We start from the raw sequence: 19266 nt of genomic DNA on the forward strand, positions 1-19266 counted from the left end.
CCTGTGTGGACATATGGTCTGTTATGTCTGTTCGACGTTGAAGGGTTTTCTGCTAATCAACATGACAGAAGCTTAGGGATATCTTGATAAGCCTCTCTGAGAGAGGCAGAAAGGGTCTTGAATTTATGAACTCTGGGAACAAATCCAAAAGTAGCAGCTGTGAAGTGCTGGAAAAATAATGCCAAAGTCTTTCTCGAGTCCAATGGAACATAAGTGAATTAATGAGAAATTATTTTTATACCATTGAAATGTTTACCGCGCCTTAAACTAAATAGGGGGGTTGGGGGTGTATCAAATGGGATCGTCAAGGATGGAGTTAAAGGGAAAGAGAGTAAAGGGATAGTTAATGACCCCAGAATTAACGGGAAAGAAAACTCACAAAGGGATAGGAGAGTATGGCCAAGTGTAATAAGAATTGATGTGAAAGGTGAGATGAGTAAGGAATTAAAAGTATTGTATATGAATGTGCGAAGTATAAGAAGTAAAGTAGATGAGCTTGAGGCTCGGTTAGAGGTTGGTAGATATGACATTGTGGGGATTACAGAGACGTGGCTGCAGGAGGATCGGGCCTGGGAACTTAATATTCAGGGTTATACATCCTATAGAAAGGACAGGCAGGTGGGCGGAGGAGGTGGGGTAGCTCTGTTGGTGAGGGACGAAATTCAGTCGCTTGTGAGAGGTAACATAGAGACTGATGGGGTAGAGTCACTGTGGGTAGAGTTGAGGAATTGTAAAGGTAAGAAGACACTAATTGGAGTTATCTACAGACCCACAAATAGTAGCCCGGATGTAGGGTGTAAGTTGCAGCAGGAGTTAAAGCTGGCATGTAACAAAGGTAATGCCACTGTGGTGATGGGGGAATTCAATATGCAGGCAGACGGGGAAAATCATGTTGGTTCTGGGCCCCAAGAAAGAGAGTTTGTCGAGTGCCTCCGAGATGGAATTTTAGAGCCTACCAGAGAAAAGGCAATTCTGGATTTAGTGTTGTCCAATGAACCAGATTTGATAAGAGAACTCGAGGTAAAGGAGCCGCTTGGAGGTAGTGATCATAATATGATTAGTTTCAATCTGCAATTTGAGAGGGAGAAGGTTAAATTGGAAGTGTCAGTGTTGCAGTTGATCAAAGGGGACTATGAAGGCATGAGAGAGGAGCTGGCCAAGGAATCCTAGCAGGAATGATGGTGGAACAGCAATGGCAGGAATTTCTGGGCATAATCCAGAAGATGCAGGATCATTTCAGTCCAAAGAAGAAGAAAGATTCTATGGGGAGTAAGAGACAACTGTGGCTGACAAGGGAAGTTGGGGATGGAATAAAACTAAAAGAAAAGATGTATAACACAGCAAAGAGTAACAGGAAGCCAGAGGATTGGGAAACTTTCAAAGGACAACAGAAGGTAACAAAACGGGCTGAAAAGATGAAGTACGAGGGGAAGCTGGCCAAGAATATAAAGAAGGACAGTAAAAGCTTCTTTAGATATGTTAAGAGAAAAAGATTAGCAAAGACAAATGTGGGTCCCTTGAAGGCAGACACGGGTGAAATTATTATGGGTAACAAGGAAATTGCAGAAGAGTTGAACAGGTACTTCGGATCTGTCTTCACTAAGGAAGAGACAAACAATCTCCCAGATGTACTGGAGGACAGAGGATCTCGGGAGATAGAGGAACTGAAATAAATTTGCATTAGGCGAGAAATAGTATTGGGTAGACTGATGGGACTGAAGATTGAAAAATCCCCAAGGCCTGATGGTCTGCATCCCAGGGTCCTCAGGGAGGTGGCTCTAGAAATAGTGGACGCATTGGTGATCATTTTCCAATGTTCAATAGATTCAGGATCAGTTCCTGTGGATTGGAGGATAGCTAATGTTATCCCACTTTTCAAGAAAGGAGCGAGAGAGAAAACGGGGAATTACAGACCAGTTAGCCTGACATCGGTGGTGGGGAAGATGCTGGAGTCAATTATTAAAGAGGTAATAATGGTGCATTTGGATAGCAGTGAAAGGATAAGTCCAAGTCAGCATGGATTTATGAAAGGGAAATTATGCTTGACTAATCTTCTGGAATGTTGTGAGGATGTGACAAGTAAAATGGATGAAGGGGAGCCAGTGAATGTAGTGTATCTGGACTTTCAGAAAGCCTTTAATAAGGTCCCACAAGGGTGATTGGTGAGAAAAATTCGAGCACATGGTATTGGGGGTAGAGTGTTGACATGGATAGAGAATTGGTTGGCAGACAGGAAGCAAAGAGTAGGAGTAAACGGGTCCTTTTCAGAATGGCAGGCAGTGGCAAGTGGAGTGCCGCAAGGCTCGGTGTTGGGGCCACAACTATTTACAATATATATTAATGATTTGGATGAGGGAATTAGAAGTAACACTAGCAAGTTTGCTGATGACACAAAGCTGGGTGGCAGTGTGAACTGCAAAGAGGATGTTAGGTGGTTGCAGGGTGACCTGGACAGGTTGAGTGAATGGGCAGATGCGTGGCAGATGCAGTATAATGTAGATAAATGTGAGGTTATCCACTTTGGCGGCAAAAACAAGGGGGCAGATTATTATCTCAATGGTGTCAGGTTAGGTAAGGGAGAAGTGCAGCGAGACCTGGGTGTCCTTGTACACCAGTCACTGAAAGTTGGCGTGCAGGTACAGCAGGCAATGAAGAAAGCTAATGGCATGTTGGCCTTCATAACGAGAGGATTTCAGTATTTCAGTAAAGAGGTTCTTCTGCAGGTGTAAAGGGCCCTGGTAAGACCACATCTGGAGTATTGTGTACAGTTTTGGTCTCCTAATTTAAGGAAGGACATCCTTGTAATTGAGGCAGTGCACGAGATTGATCCCTGGGATGGCGGGACTGTCATATGAGGAAAGATTGAAAAGACTAGGCTTGTTTTCACTGGAGTTTAGAAAGATGAGTGGGGATTTTATAGAAACATATAAAATTATAAAAGGACTGGACAAGCTAGATGCAGAATTTTTTTTCCCAATGTTGGGGGAGTCCAGAACCAGGGACCACAGTCTTAGAATAAAGTGGAGGCCATTTAAAACTGACGTGAGAAGGAACATTTTCACCCAGAGAGTTGTGAATTTGTGGAATTCTCTGCCACAGAGGGCAGTGGAGGCCAAATCACTGGATGCATTTAAGAGAGAGTTAGATAGATCTCTAGGGGCTAGTGGAATCAAGGGATATGGGGAGAGGTTGGGCACGGGTTACTGATTGTGGATGATCAGCCATGATCACAATGAATGGCGGTGCTAGCTCGAAGGGCCAAATGGCCTCCTGCACCTATTTTCTATGTTACAAAATAATGTTTGCACAAAAACTGTACTGCTCCTTTGTTCATTGTCTTCTCAGATATCCCAAGTAATTAATGATTATTTTAACAGTTTGAAGATGAGATTATCTTGAAGTTGGACCATGCGGTGGAAGGTGGCTGTGGTGACGAGCAATACATGCAACTCTTCCAGACAATGTAAGATTGCATTCATTTACAAATTTCAACCAACAGGCGTAGAGAAAGTCACGTACACATGTATCAAGCTTAATGGCAAGGGGTGAGACATAATGGGTTAAAAACATTATGGTTCAGCAGCTAAAAATGCTGAGCTTGACACATTTCAGGAATCAACCTTTGCTTCATCGGTAGACACAAAACGCTGGAGTAACTCAGCGGGTCAGGCAGCATCTCAGGAGAGAAGAAATGGGTGACGTTTCGGGTCGAGACCCTTCTTCAGACTGAAGAAGCGTCTCGACCCGAAACGTGGTCCCACACTCCAAAGACGTACAGGTTTGTAGGTTAATTGACTGGGTAAATGTAAAAATTGTCCCTAGTGTGTGTAGGATAGTGTTAATGTGCGGGGATCGCTGGGCGGCGCGGACCCGGTGGGCCGAAGGGCCTGTTTCCGCGCTGTATCTCTAAATCTAAAAAAAAAATCTAAACCATTCCTTCTCTCCTGAGATGCTGCCTGACCTGCTGAGTTACTCCAACGTTTTGTGTCGACCTTCGATTTAAACCAGCATCTGCAGTTATTTTCCTACAAACCTTTGCTTCGAGCTCTGCTTCTCTGTTTGGTTCAGAATTCTTCCTAATTTAAACTGTAAAGCTGATCAAGCCAATGGTTTATTGTTGCCACAAGTACCAAGATACAGTGGAAAACATTGTTATGTTTACTATCCAGGCAAACGCCAGGCTTCATTGGTGCACATATTAGGAATTGGGGCAATTACCAGTTATTTATTCTGGCAGCCTATCAACTTATTTTGACTTTACTTACCTGTAATGCTCCATGCCAAAGTCAATAGTGATGAAGAGCTAGCCTTGCAATACCTCCCTGCCTTCCTCATTAAGATGCTGGCATTGCACATTTGGTTCTTGGACCATTGTTTAAAGTTCTTGGGTGGTATCCAGACTTATTTTCCTTCTTGGTGCTTAATTCCCTACTGTGGTTGCAGAGTCAAGAGTGTTTAATTGCCAATAAACACCGGGAAAGGAACAGTGTCAATTCTTACTTGTTGCAGTTTTACATTATCACAACAATGTGGCAAATAAATATACAATAATTAATAAGTTATCAGTATAAGACAATAACTGCAGATGCTGGTACAAATCAAAGGTATTTATTCACAAAATGCTGGAGTAACTCAGCAGGTCAGGCAGCATCTCAGGAGAGAAGGAATGGGTGACGTTTCGGGTCGAGACCCTTCTTCAGACTGAACTGTAAAGTTATCAGTAATACTAGGCAGCAAGACCATTACAGCGCAGTTCGAAGTACATTATACCACATTAACAAAGTCCATGGTAGATCGTTGCTGAGGCTGGGTTGTGGTTAGGGTTGTGCAATCTACTTCAGGAGCCTGATGGTTGATGGGGAGAAGCTGTTTTTGAATCTGGAGGTCACAATTCTCAGGTTCCTGGTGGTAGCAGCAATTTGAGAACTTGACCAGGGTGTTGTTAGTCATTGGTAATATTAGCTGCCTTTTTGAAGCAGCACGTCTCGTAGCTATTGTCGATGGTGGAGGGGTCAATGCCTGTGATGGGCTGGGCAATACCCACCCCTTTCTGCAGCCTCCTTTAGTGGTCGGCATTAAAGGTACCAAACCAGTCTGTGATGCAACCAACCAATAGGCTCTCTACTGTACACCGGCAGAGGGGTGATTCGAGTATTCCTTCACCATGCCAAAACTCTTCAAACGTCTGAGGAAGTAAAGACACCGATGGGCTTTCTTTAGCATTGGGGCAGCCGTTCTATCCTAATTTACAACTTTAAGTGGCATGGTGATGCAACTAGAGGAGGTGCCACTTCAGAACCTCCTGACCGCTGATGGTTTTTAAAATTGTCTTGTGGCTGTGAGGGTTTCCTACGGGTGCTCCATTTGCCTTCCACATCCCAAAGGGGCGGCACGGTGGCGCAGCGGTAGAGTTGCTGCCTTACAGCGAAGGCAGCACCGGAGACTCAGGTTCGATCCTGACTACGGGCGCCGTCTGTACGGAGTTTGTACGTTCTCCCCGTGACCTGCGTGGGTTTTCTCCGAGATCTTCGGTTTCCTCCCACACTCCAAAGACTCGACTCAAAATGTCAGCCATTCCTTCTCTCCAGAGATGCTGAGTTACTCCAGCTTTTTGTGTCTAACCGAAGATACGCATGTTGGTGGATTAATTGGTCATTGCAAATCAGTCTCGGCATGTAGGTGAGCAATGGAACCTGGAGGGAGTTGATGGAAATGTGGAGAGAATAACATGGGATCAGCATAGGTTTGGTTTAAAGAGGTGCTGAATGATCAGAGCATACTCGGTGGTCTGCGGTGCCTGTTTTTATATTACACTAGACTAAGTGGACCCGTTGGGCCGAAACCTCTCCTGCATTGGTGCAGCACCCTCCTCACCCCCTCACCCCCTCCCCTCTCCTCCTCTCCCTCCCCCCCTTCCCCCCTACCCCTCCCCCCCACTGCATCCCCCTCAACCCCCCTTATCCTCCCTCCTCCCTCCCACCCCACCCTCCCCCTCCCCCCACCCCACCCTCCCCCTCCCCTTCCCCTCCCCCACTCCATCCCCCTCAACCCCCCTTATCCTCCCCCACTCCATCCCCCTCAACCCCCCTTATCCTCCCTCCTCCCTCCCACCCCACCCTCCCCCTCCCCCACCCCACCCTCCCCCCACCCCACCCTCCCCCTCCCCTTCCCCTCCCCACCCTCCCCCTCCCCCTTCCCCTCCCCCACTCCATCCCCCTCAACCCCCCTTATCCTCCCTCCTCCCCCCCTCCCCCCCTCCCACCCCACCCTCCACCCCCCTCCCCTCCCCCCACTCCACCCCCCTCAGCCCCCCTTATCCTCCCTCCCTCCCTCCCTCCCTCCCTCCACTCCCCTCCATCCCTCCTTCCCTCCCATCTCCCCCTCCCTCCTCACCCTCCCCCCTTCTCCCCCTTCCCCCCTTCCCCATCCCCCACTCCATCCCCCTCAACCCCCCTTATCCTCCCTCCTCCCCCCCTACCCCCCTCCCTCCACTCCCCTCCATCCCTCCCTCCCTCCCTCCCCCTCCCACCCTAGGAGATAGATTTAAACTTTAAAATGTGAATAACTTTTAAAACATAACACCGATTTCAATGAATCTTCTTCCATCAGCACCAAAGAGACGACGGTGAGTAAGGTGGGCCTAAAATTGTTGCGCTACCGTGTACCGTTTTGGCTGTAGTTCAGGAACAAACAAACAAACAAACGAGAGTTTTAGTATATGGATGACTTTGTTACTCTATAATCTTTTCTTCAGCCTTTTAGAACATGCTTCAAAACATCCGAACATTGAAAAGTCAGTGCAACACTTTGTCAACTTGGCCAAGGGTCTCCTGGAGAAACTGTTGGACTACAGGCTGGTGTTGAGTGACGAGAGCAGGGGAAACCGCATGAGCTGCACTGTCAACTTGCTGGTACGTGCACTGGGCAAATCTTCAGCCTCTCTGCTTGGTACCTTCACTCTGCCAATTCCCTCTCTGGGAACCTGTAAGTTTGGGAGTGGCTTTTTCCTAATTATCAAAGCCCATTGCTGGCCTTGTGGGCTTATGATGTGCCGGCATCATCCAGAATGTGATGGTGCTGATTAGCCAAACTAATACACCCTCAGTTAGGTAGGGGGCGGCAGGGAGGCACAGATTGCCACCAAGGGGTGGCACAATGGCCCAGCTGGGAGAGCTGGAGTGACCTGGGTTCGATCCTGCCTCAGGGTGCTGTCTGTGTGGAGTTAGCGAGCACTCCCTGTGATCTGGTGGGATTCTACCAAGCGCTCCAGTTTTCCCCCACATCCCAAAGACATGCAGGTTGATAGATTAATTGGCCTCTTTAAAACAAAATGCCACTAATGTGTAAGTAATGGTTGTGAAAGAGGGTTTACACAGAATTAGTGTGAATTATGTAACTATGTAAGGTGATTAATGGTCAGTGTGGACTCGGTGGGCCAAAGGGCCTCTTTCTATTCAATATCTCTAAACTAAATGGGTGTCAAGGGTTATGGGGAGAAGGCAGGAAAATGGAGGCAGAGATCAGCCATGATTGAATGGTGGCGCACTCAATGGGCCGAATGGCCTAATTCTACTCCTATAATTTGTAAACTAAATTTATTACCCTCATTGCCAGGCAGTCCCTAACGAATCCTTTTGTGGAGAAAGAATTGTTGGCTGAGACCATTCTGCAGGCTGGTGATATGGTGGATGATGAAGGCCACTTGATTGAGGCATTTGAAAGGAGCTGAGGTTAATTTGAAGCCATTCTGAGAATGAGCCAGCAATGATAGGGAGAAAATATTCAGTCCCTTAGAGCTTTGATCTATTCAAGGCTGACAGACTTTGCATGCTTTCATTGGGGACAAATCATCCCTAACTAACCTTCATGTGAATTGACAGAATGTTTCCAGAGTTTAGCAAGCCAGGATTGTACAGTGTGTTTATACTTGCTATCTGCATAACTTAGCATATTATTGTTCTGTTGAATTTCCAACTGGCAATCAGTGAATTAACACAATGAACTACCTGATCTTAATTACCTAGCTGCGCGTTTTATCTGACAACAGGGAGCTGGGTTGTTTAATTTAATCTTGAGAGGCAACAAACGACTCGAATTACATAATTGAAGGAGTGTTTGGAATAGCTTAGGAGGTAATCAAATCCATTATGTCACAGTGTAATGTTTCACTCATGCACCTTCGCTCCCACTTTTATTTTTTATGTTTACCTTGTGACACAGAAGGGAGTATTTGGCCCGTCGAATCTCTGCTGGCCCTTCGAGCATTCCCATCAGTGCCCCCCCCCACTTATTCTCCCTGCTATCTCGTCTCTTTCGCATCCCATCAACTTCTCCCGATTCTCCTGCTGCATAAATGCACCATGGTGATCGACAGCGGCTAATCAACCTGCTGCGTATCTTTGCGATGTGGGAGAGGGGCAGAGCACCAAGCTGAGTCACGACCAGCTGCGCAAGAACATGCAGAAACGCACAACAAAACTGTCCCCTTTTCTAAGCTGTGCCACTTTGCCATTTAAAAGTGATTGGAGTGCTGGAGGATATGCCCCTGATGTCTCTCACCCGTCCCTAAGCCGAGGGTTTAAAGATGATTGCGATCCCACATATTGAGAATTTGAATTCAGTTGTAAGTAGCCTTGATGTAATAGCCTGGCAGTGGTGAAAGTAATATCGATGTTATTTGAAACCTAACATATCCCCAAATATTCTTTTGGGAAATAAGCTGTTGGTTGAGAACGTCATCTGCAAAGTCCAGTAGATGAATTTCATGTTTTTTGGTCAATCACAGAAATATGGTTGTTTTTCATGATTGATGGGTTACACAATTGTCCATCTGGTGTTTCACAGCAGTATACAGTAGCTGTGTCATTCAGAAACAGGGCCTTTAGGCCACCTTGTCCATGCCAACCAAGCTGGCATTTGGGCGGGTGTTTAATGTTTAGTTTAGTTTAGTTTTAGTCTAGAGATACAGCGTGGAAACAGGCCCTTCGGCCCACCAGGCCCTCGCCGACCAGCGATCCCCTCCCACTAGCGACAATTTTTACATTTACCCAGCCAATTAACCTACAAACCTGTACATCTTTGGAGTGTGGGAGGAAACCGAAGATCTCGGAGAAAACCCACGGGGAGAACATACAAACTCCGTACAGACAGCGCCCGTAGTCGGGATCGAACCGGGGTCTCCGGCGCTGCATTCGCTGTAAGGCAGCAACTCTACCGCTGTGCCACCATGCCACCATAATGTGAAACACTTTATCCTTTATCTGTACACTCACTGTGGCCGGCTTGATTGTATCATGTCTTTCCTTTGACTGGCTAACACGCAGCAAAAACTTTCCACTGTACCTCAGTGTCCATGACAATAATAATATACTAAACTAAACTAAACTAAACTAGTCCCAATTGCCTGCATTTAACCCACATCCCTCTAAACCTTCTCATCCATACATGTGTCCAAATCTCTTTTAAAACTCATAATTGTATTTGCTTCTATAACTTCCTCTGGCAGCTCATTGCAGGTATGGATTACCCGCTGAATGGAAAAGTTGCCCTGACGTCCCTCTTAAATCTCTTTGCTCTCACCATAAGCCTATGCCCTCCACTTCTTGAATTCTCTCCCCTGGCAAAAAAATGACTGTGACCGTGACTCCTTCTCGATTCCCCTCGTGATCTTGTGCATCCCAGTAAGGTCACCACTCAGCCCCCTACACCCCAAAGAAAACTGTCCCAGCCTATTCAACCTTTCCTTATGATTCAAGTCTGCAAGCCCAGTTAACATCTTGATTGATGTCTTTTGCACCCTTTGCAACTTAATGGCATCCTCCGTTTCGCTGGGTGACCAGAATTGCACACAGTCCTCCAGATGCGATCTAATGACTCGTATAGCTGCATTACGAAGTCTCAATGTTTGTACGCAACACCCTTCCCAATGAATATCTTCTTCACTACACTGTCCACCTGACTCACGGCTTTGAGGGAACTGCGCACCTGTGCACCCAGAAAAGTGCGGCACGGTGGCGCAGCGGTAGAGTTGCTGCCTTACAGCGAATGCAGCGCCGGAGACTCAGGTTCGATCCTGACTACGACGCCGTCTATATGGAGTTTGTACGTTCTCCCCGTGACCGGCTTGGGTTTTCTCCGAGATCTTCGGTTTCCTCCCACACTCCAAAGACGTACAGGTATGTTAGGTTAATTGACTGGGTAAATGTAAAAATTGTCCCTAGTGTGTGCAGGATAGTGTTAGTGTGCGGGGATCGCTGGGCGGCGCGGACTCGGTGGGCCGAAGGGCCTGTTTCCGCGCTGTATCTCTCTAAACCTCTAAAATCTCTCAGGACTCTATCATTTACTGTGCAAGTCCTGCCTTGGTTTGACATACCAAAGTGCAACACCTCATACTTGTCAGAGTTCAATTCTATTTGCCGTTCCCTGGCCCACTTCCCCAACTGACCTACACCTTATCTAAGTATTGTAAAGTTAGATAACCTTCCTCACTGCCTAATATATTGCCAATTTCGGTGTCATCTGCAATTTTACTAACAGTGTCAACTACATCGTCATCCGATTTGTTGATATGAATAACAAAGAGATGGGGCTTTAGCACCAAACCATGTGTTTTAGAGGGGCTGCTTCTTAATGTTTAAAGCTCAGTACTGTCCCGGTGGGATACGATCAGCTAACCCATGTGCAATGCCTCGAACGTGTAGGAAGGGACTGCAGATGCTGGTTTACACTGAAGATCGACCCTTCTTCTTCTCTGAAGAATGGTCTCAACCCGAAACGTCACCCATTCGTTCTCCCCAGAGAGGCTGCCCATCCGGCTGAGTTACTCCAGCATTTTGTGTCTATCTACAATACCCAGCATGCAGAACATGCACCAAATGACAACATGTGTTAATGACTGTCATTTGTAGCATAATTCGTCAAAATGGCTTTTTTTTCAGCTTTGGAAACGTCATGGGGAACTCAGGGGATATAGGCTGTCAGAGCATTCTAAAAACAATAAATGAAATATCTAAAGGGTTATTCAGCTACTGTTCCCTAATGATTATAGTAGTTCTGTTTAATAGAACATTGAACAGTACAGCACAGGAACAAGACCTCCACCCCATAATGTCTGTGCTGAACATGATGCCAAGATATACTCAATCTATCATGTGCCTGCCTAAAATGGCACTATCACATCTGCCCGGTCTTTATCAACGGGGACAGTGTGGAGAGAGTGTCTAGCTTCAAGTTTCTGGGCACTCACATTTCGGAGGACCTAACATGGTCCAATAACACTGCTGCGCTGGTCAAGAAGGCACAGCAACGACTGTTCTACCTAAGAACACTGAAAAAGTCTGGTCTGCCCCAACAGCTGCTGACGACATTCTACCGCTGCACCATAGAGAGCATCCTAACACATGGCATCCCTGTGTGGTATCTCAGCTGCACGGAGGCAGAGAGGAAAGCTCTTCAGCGGGTAGTCCATAGAGCTCAGAGGACCGTCGGAACACAGCTACCAGCCTTGGAGGGCATCTACAACACACGATGCCTCAGAAAAGCCACCAGCATCCACAAAGACTCTTCACACCCCTGCAACAGTCTGTTCGAACTTCTACCATCGGGCAGACGCTACAAGGCCTTCTACGCCCGCACCTCCAGACTCAGGAACAGCTTCATCCCCAGGGCCATAGCTGCTATGAACCGGTCCTGCTGAGCCGGATGGTCACATCGCACAGTGAACCGGCACAGACCTACTTGCACTTTATTCTGTTTTAAAACTGTTCTCATTTGTTTCATTGGGTTGTTTAAATTAATACTGACTAGCTAATTAATTTATTACATCGTATGGGAGGCGCATTCCCAATCTCGTTGTACCCCTATGCAATGACAATAAAGATATATTGTATTGTATTGTATTGTATTGTCTCCACCACCACCTCTGACAGCACATTCCAGCAACTATCACCACCATTAATTTAACCTTTTGCACATATGTGAAACGAGCAGCCAGAGAAAGAGGTTGAGGCAGGTGCAATACCAACATTTAAAATACATTTGGATCGGTATATGGATAGGAACTGTTTTGTGGAATTTGGGTTAAACACTGGCAAATGTGATGAGCTTAGATGAGCATGTTGGTCATCAAGGACAAGTCGGGCCGATGGGCCTGTTTCCATGCTGTATGACTGTATGACTCTCGAGTTTTGGGTCATACACCATGGAAGCAGGTCCTTTAGCCCAGTTTGCTCTGACCATCACGCACGCATCTACACTACATTTTAATGCAACTTAATTTTGTCTGCGTTATTGAAATAACGAGATGTTATTATTTATCTCCACAGAATTTCTACAAAGATATTAATCGGGAAGAGATGTACATAAGGTACGTGGGTAATATCATTTAGTCAATTTCCTGTGATCTGCTTTGTTAATAAGGTCAGTGCTGTAGAGTCATATTTCGCTTGAGATATATTTCATTCTTTTTACTGAGGTAAAATGAAGAGTAAACATTTGCTGTTAAGAAGCTGCACATTACTTTAAATTAAAAATTGGGACCAAAATGAAACATTGGGTACTCAAGAGGAAGCAAACAGGGTTGAAGACAAACATAAACCGTAGCTAATAACAGGCTCATTCAGGTGCCTTTGCGTCTTTTCAGACTGTGATTGAATCAGAAACACAGCTGATGGCCCTTGCTCAATCCATTGGAACGCGTTATCTGCAAGGAACTTTACAGCCTCCGGACCTTTGTGGGATCGGTGCAATCTCTGTTCACAACCTTCACTGTGCTTAATCGGAGCCTAGACTGATGAGATTCAAGAAAGTATATCAGGCATTTTTAAAACTACCAAACTCGCGATCAATGATTTCAACAACCAGGAGGAATGGAACATAAAAAATTGATTTCCAGTTCAGTCTCGGCACCTTTGGAAGATCCATGCGTGGACATAGTAGAATTCTTTAAACAGTCAGGAGCATTATTTCTTTACAACATACAGTCATAGCAAGATATAGCATGGAAACAGGCCCTTCAGCCCACCAGGTTTGCACTGTCTGTGAACCTACCCTGGTGTCAAGTTAGGAAAAGGGGAAGTACAAAGAGATCTGGGTGTCCTTGTACATCAGTCACTGAAAGTAAGCATGCAGGTACAGCAGGCAGTGAAGAAAGTTAACGGCATGTTGGCCTTCATGACAAGAGGAGTTGAGTATAGAAGCAAAGAGGTCCTTCTGCAGTTGTACAGGGCCCTAGTGAGACCGCACCTGGAGTACTGTGTGCAATTTTGGTCTCCAAATTTGAGGAAGGACATTCTTGCTATTGAGGGAGTGCAGCATAGGTTCACTAGGTTAATTCCCGGAATGGTGGGACTGTCATATGTTGAAGGACTAGAGCGACTGGGCTTGTATACACTGGAATTTAGAAGGATGAGAGGGGATCTTATTGAAACATATAAGATTATTAAAGGATTGCACACGCTAGAGGCAGGAAACATGTTCCCAATGTTGGGGGAGTCCAGAACCAGGGGCCACAGTTTAAGAATAAGGGGTAAGCCATTTAGAACGGAGACGAGGAAAAACTTTGTCACTCAGAGAATTGTAAATCTGTGGAATTCTCTGCCTCAGAAGGCAGTGGAGGCCAATTCTCTGGTTGCTTTCAAGAGAGAGCAAGATAGAGCTCTTAAAGATAGCGGAGTCAGGGGGTATGGGGAGAAGGCAGGAATAGGGTACTGATTGAGAATGATCAGCCATGATCACATTGAATGGCGGTGCTGGCTCGAAGGGCCGAATGGCCTGCTCCAGCACCTTTTGTCTATTGTCTATAATGTTGAGAGTCAAGTCAAGTTGAGTTTATTGTCATATGCATCAGGTACGGTGAGGTACAGATACAGCGAGCAACTCTTAAAGATAGTGGAGTCAGGGTGTATGGGAAGAAGGCAGGAACTGATTATGGATGATCAGCCATGATCACATTAAATGGCGGTGCAGGCTCGAAGGGCCGAATGGCCTATCCTGCACCTATTGTCTATTGTCTATTGTCTACCCATTTACATTAATCCCACATTCTCATCAATTCCCCCCAGATTCTACCACACACGAACACATTAGGAGAACTTTACACCAGCCAGTTAACCTACCAACCCCTACATCTTAGGGGTGTGTGAGGGAAAAGAGAGCACCCAGAGGAAACTCATACGGTCACAGGGGAAACGGGCAAACTCTGTGCACACAGGACCCGAGGTCAGGATTGAACCTGAATCTTTGAGGCTGTGGGACAACTGTACAATCTGCTGCACCACAGTGTTGCTGTAGCAATGAGAAAAACATTGGGGTCAGAGTTTGCTCAGCAGCGAAGGGAAGATGATGACAAACTTCAAAACTAGCTTGTGTTACCATATGTGTGTTGTTGTCATAGTTATGTTACCGGAGTAATATTCCAAGAAGATGAACTCTAATCTCACTGTAAGAATTCTGCGAGTGTGGTTTAAAAAAATAACATTGAAATGGTTCCAGTAAAAATGAAGGTGAATCTTGTTGGCGAGTTACCGAAACGTAACTGTTTTTAACTGTCTTATCTACATGGGACTTCAGTGTCACATCAGCATGATTAACTCTTTGCTGTACCCTGAACTTTGTAACCCATTCAGTTTTGTAAACTCCATGTTCTATTATATTCTATCATTGGGTGGAACAATGGCACAACTGGTAGAGTTGCTGTTCTAGCAGCACCAGAGTCTTAGTTTAGTTTAGTTTAGTTTACAGATACAGCACAGAAACAGGCCCTACAGCCCATCGAGCGCTCACGGCAGCGGTCCCCGCACATTATCACTACCCCACACACACCAGGGGACAGTTTTACACTTATACCAAGTAAACAAACCCAATTAACCTACAAACCTGTACATCTTGAGAGTGTGGGAGGAAACTGAAGATCTCAGGGAAAACCTACGAGGTGAATGTACAAACTCTGAGCAGACAGGGCCCATGGTCAAGACCGAACCCGGGTTTCTGGCGCAGCAAGCGCTGTAAGGCAACAGCTTGCCCGTTGCCCAGGGTTCGATCCTGACCTTGGGCGCTGTCTGTTTGGAGTTTGCACGTTCACCCTGTGGATTTTCCCCAGCTGCTCCCGTTTCCTCACACATTCCAAAGGCGTGCAGGTTTGTAGGTTAATTGGCCTCTGTAACTTGGCCTAGTGTGTAGGGAGTGCATGACAAAGTGTAATGGCATAGACCAAGTGTGAAGGGATGATTGGTGGTTGGTGTGGACTCGGGCCGAAGGACCCGTTTCTCTAAAATGAAAAAAAAATCTTTCTCTTTCAATTTCAACAATAAATCTTTGCTCTGACCCACTTGTGTAAATCTAAATCTGGCCAATATCATTGACTGACCACTCTTCACTGCCAAAGTGAGTTTCAATGAATCATCACACTATCCCTAGTCGAATGGGACATTCAGAGACAGTCCAATCTTGTCCTTTTTGGTCGTCTCAAAGACATGACCAAAAGAAACAAGAAATGAACAAGGACTTTATTACATTGCAAAAGCCTTGTTTAAAAAGTCCTTGTTTATTTCAAATGAATTTAAGTCAACCAGTTATAAAGTCCATGAGATTATTAAGGGGTTGGTCACGTTTGAGGCAGGAAAAATATTCCCAATGTTGGGGGAGTCCAGAACCAGGGATTACAGTTTAAGAATAAGGGGTAGGCCATTTAGAACAGAGATGAGGAAAAACTTTTTCAGTCAGTGAGTTGTGAATCTGTGGAATTCTCTGCCTCAGAAGGCGGTGGAGGCCAATTCTCTGAATGCATTCAAGAGAGAGCTAGATAGATCTCTTAAGGATAGCGGAGTCAGGGGGTATGGGGAGAAGGCAGGAACGGGGTACTGATTGAGAATGATCAGCCATGATCACATTGAATGGTGGTGCTGGTTCGAAGGGCCGAATGGCCTCCTCCTGCACCTATTGTCTATTGTCTATTGTCTATTAACAGATTTGCAGGTAAGATGGAGCACTGCCAGAGGCTAGAGAAGCTCCCTCAACTTGCCTCAACCCTCTTTCCCACCAAACCTCTCAATAATACGGGACTATTTGGACTCTTGCTTACCTTCATTTTGAGGCTTTTTGTCGTCCACAGTACCTCATCGATGCCCAGTTTTGAGTTGCCAGGTGTGTTCTGAGTTGATTCCATGGGCATGTTTTTACAAGCCATGCAACACAATGGAGATGTGAAGCAAAACCTGGTCTTCACAAAGAATCTGCAGCGGACAATAGACAATAGACAATAGGTGCAGGAGGAGGCCATTCGGCCCTTCGAGCCAGCACCACCATTCAATGTGATCATGGCTGATCATTCTCAATCAGTACCCCGTTCCTGCCTTCTCCCCATACCCCCTGACTCCGCTATCCTTAAGAGCTCTATCTAGGTCTCTCTTGAATGCATTCAGAGAACTGGCCTCCATGGCCTTCTGAGGCAGAGAATTCCACAGATTCACAACTCTCTGACTGAAAAAGTTTTTCCTCATCTCAGTTCTAAATGGCCTATCCCTTATTCTTGAACTGTGGCCCCTGGTTCTGGACTCCCCCAACATTGGGAACATGTTTCCTGCCTCTAACATGTCCAACCCCTTAATAATCTTATACGTTTCGATAAGATCCCCTCTCATCCTTCTAAATTCCAGTGTATACAAGCCTAGTTGCTCCAGTCTTTCAACATACGACAGTCCGGCCATTCCTGGAATTTACCTAGTAAACCTACGCTGCACGCCCTCAATAGCAAGAATATCCTTCCTCAAATTTGGAGACCAAAACTGCACACAGTACTCCAGGTGCGGTCTCACTAGGGCCCTGTACAACTGCAGAAGGACCTCTTTGCTCCTATACTCAACTCCTCTTGTTATAAAGGCCAACATTCCATTGGCTTTCTTCACTGCCTGCTGTACCTGCATGCTTCCACTTGCGCTATCACGGACGGATGAAATCAAATAGGTTCACCTCACTTGTTGGTTCACGTACATTCTGTCTCCTTGCTATCGTCAGTGCTTCTTCCAAGTGGTGTTTAACATGAGGCACTCTGATTCAAACGCTGACTGAGGACTGTAGGAGGTATTCAAGAGTAATTTTGCCTGACCCGCTACGGTCCTCCAGCACATTGTTTCTTGTTCAAGATTATAGTTTCCTCTGGCTCCTTGTGTCTCCAAGTCATGCTGATATTGTGAGGAGTTTTGATGAGACCTCATTTAAGGCACTGGAAACAGTTTGGGTCTTTGTACCACAAAGGGGATACTCCTGCCTTGCAGTGAGTGCAGCGTAGATTCCGTAGTTGTGGGCATGGAAGAGTGGGGGTTGAGGGCCTGGCGTTGAAAGGGTGGAGAGGGAGAAAGGAGAGGACAGGGGAATCGAGTAAATCTTTTCAAAGAATTTGGAGATCTAAGTGAGGCATGAAGGGTTCTGGTGAGGATTGAAAAGTTAGGGGTTTAGCCCCATGATGAGAGCTCACCAGTGGTCTTTGGAAGCTCAAACAGTCAGTTTATTCAAGTTTGAAATACATTTTTTAGTGTGAGTGGATCCGTTGGAAATCATAGCTTAAGGCAACAGCTCTGCTGTTTTCTGATTGAACAGTGGGTGCAGTCAGAGAGGGTGCAACTTCACTAGTTCACAAGTTATAGGAGTAGAATTAGGCCATTCGGCCCATCGAGTCCACACTCCGCCATTCAATCATGGCTGATCTCTGCCTCCTAATCCCATTTTTCTGCCTTCTCCCCATAACCCTTGACACCCGTTCTAATCAAGAATTTGTCTATCTCTGCCTTAAAAATATCCCCTGACTTGGCCTCCACAGATTAACTACGGACAGCTGTGAAGGCAAAGCTATTGGGTATTTTTAAAGCAGAAATTGATAGGTTCTTAATTATTAAGGGCGTGAAAGATTATGGGAGAAAGCAGGAGAATGGGGAAAATATATCAGCCACGATGGGGTAGACATGATGGGCCAAATGGCCTAATTCTGTTCCGATGTATTATGGTTTTATGGTCTTACGGACACCTTCATTCTGCTCCCTATCAGGGATATGCTACCTAATGTCTTCATCCACCTCCCCTGCAACATAACACTTCTTTTCCAGTTCTGATGAAGGACCCTTGACCTGAAACATTGGCCCTTTTAATCTCCCTGCTGGTGCTAGCCTGACCCATTGAGTGCTTCCAGCAATCTCTTTTTGATTTGCATATCCACCATCACTGAATTTTGCTGCAGTTATGAACTACTACAATACAATACAATACAATACAATACAATACAATACAATACAATATATCTTTATTGTCATTGTACAGGGGTACAACGAGATTGGGAATGCACCTCCCATACGATGCAATAAATTAATTAGCTAGTCAGTATTAATTTAAACAACTCAATGAAACAAGTTAGAACAGTTTTAAAACAGAATAAAGTGCAAGTAGGTCTGTGCCGGTTCACTGTGCGATGTGACCATCTGGCTCAGCAGGACCGGTTCATAGCAGCTATGGCCCTGGGGATGAAGCTGTTCCTGAGTCTGGAGGTGCGGGCGTAGAAGGCCTTGTATCATCTGCCCGACGGTAGAAGTTCGAACAGACTGTTGCAGGGGTGTGAAGAGTCTTTGTGGATGCTGGTGGCTTTTCTGAGGCATTGTGTGTTGTAGATGCCCTCCAATGTAGATGCCCTGGAATTTTTTGAGGATGTAACTAGGAAAATTGACAAGGGAGAGTCAGTGGATGTGGTGTACCTCGACTTTCAGAAAGCCTTCGACAAGGTCCCACATAGGAGATTAGTGGGCAAAATTAGGGCACATGGTATTGGGGGTAGGGTACTGACATGGATAGAAAATTGGTTGACAGACAGAAAGCAAAGAGTGGGGATAAATGGGTCCCTTTCGGAATGGCAGGCAGTGACCAGTGGGGTACTGCAAGGTTCGGTGCTGGGACCCCAGCTATTTACGATATACATTAATGACTTAGACGAAGGGATTAAAAGTACCATTAGCAAATTTGCAGATGATACTAAGTTGGGGGGTAGTGTGAATTGTGAGGAAGATGCAATAAGGCTGCAGGGTGACTTGGACAGGTTGTGTGAGTGGGCGGATACATGGCAGATGCAGTTTAATGTAGATAAGTGTGAGGTTATTCACTTTGGAAGTAAGAATAGAAAGGCAGATTATTATCTGAATGGTGTCAAGTTAGGAGGAGGGGGAGTTCAACGAGATCTGGGTGTCCTAGTGCATCAGTCAATGAAAGGAAGCATGCAGGTACAGCAGGCAG

The 19266-nt window shown here is 45.8% G+C and overlaps 1 protein-coding gene across 1 annotated transcript in view; it reads left to right on the plus strand.

The window, feature by feature from the left end:
• The window catches only part of LOC144600250 (dedicator of cytokinesis protein 2-like), a 706150-nt gene that overhangs the window by 542645 nt on the left and 144239 nt on the right, over window positions 1-19266 (plus strand). Inside the window, exons 34-36 of the mRNA XM_078411810.1 lie at window positions 3378-3463; window positions 6755-6911; window positions 12324-12364. Coding sequence (XP_078267936.1) covers window positions 3378-3463; window positions 6755-6911; window positions 12324-12364 — 284 coding nt within the window. The remainder of the gene's footprint in view (window positions 1-3377; window positions 3464-6754; window positions 6912-12323; window positions 12365-19266) is intronic.

Source organism: Rhinoraja longicauda, chromosome 14, assembly GCF_053455715.1.
Source record: "Rhinoraja longicauda isolate Sanriku21f chromosome 14, sRhiLon1.1, whole genome shotgun sequence".
Taxonomy (NCBI): domain Eukaryota; kingdom Metazoa; phylum Chordata; class Chondrichthyes; order Rajiformes; family Arhynchobatidae; genus Rhinoraja; species Rhinoraja longicauda.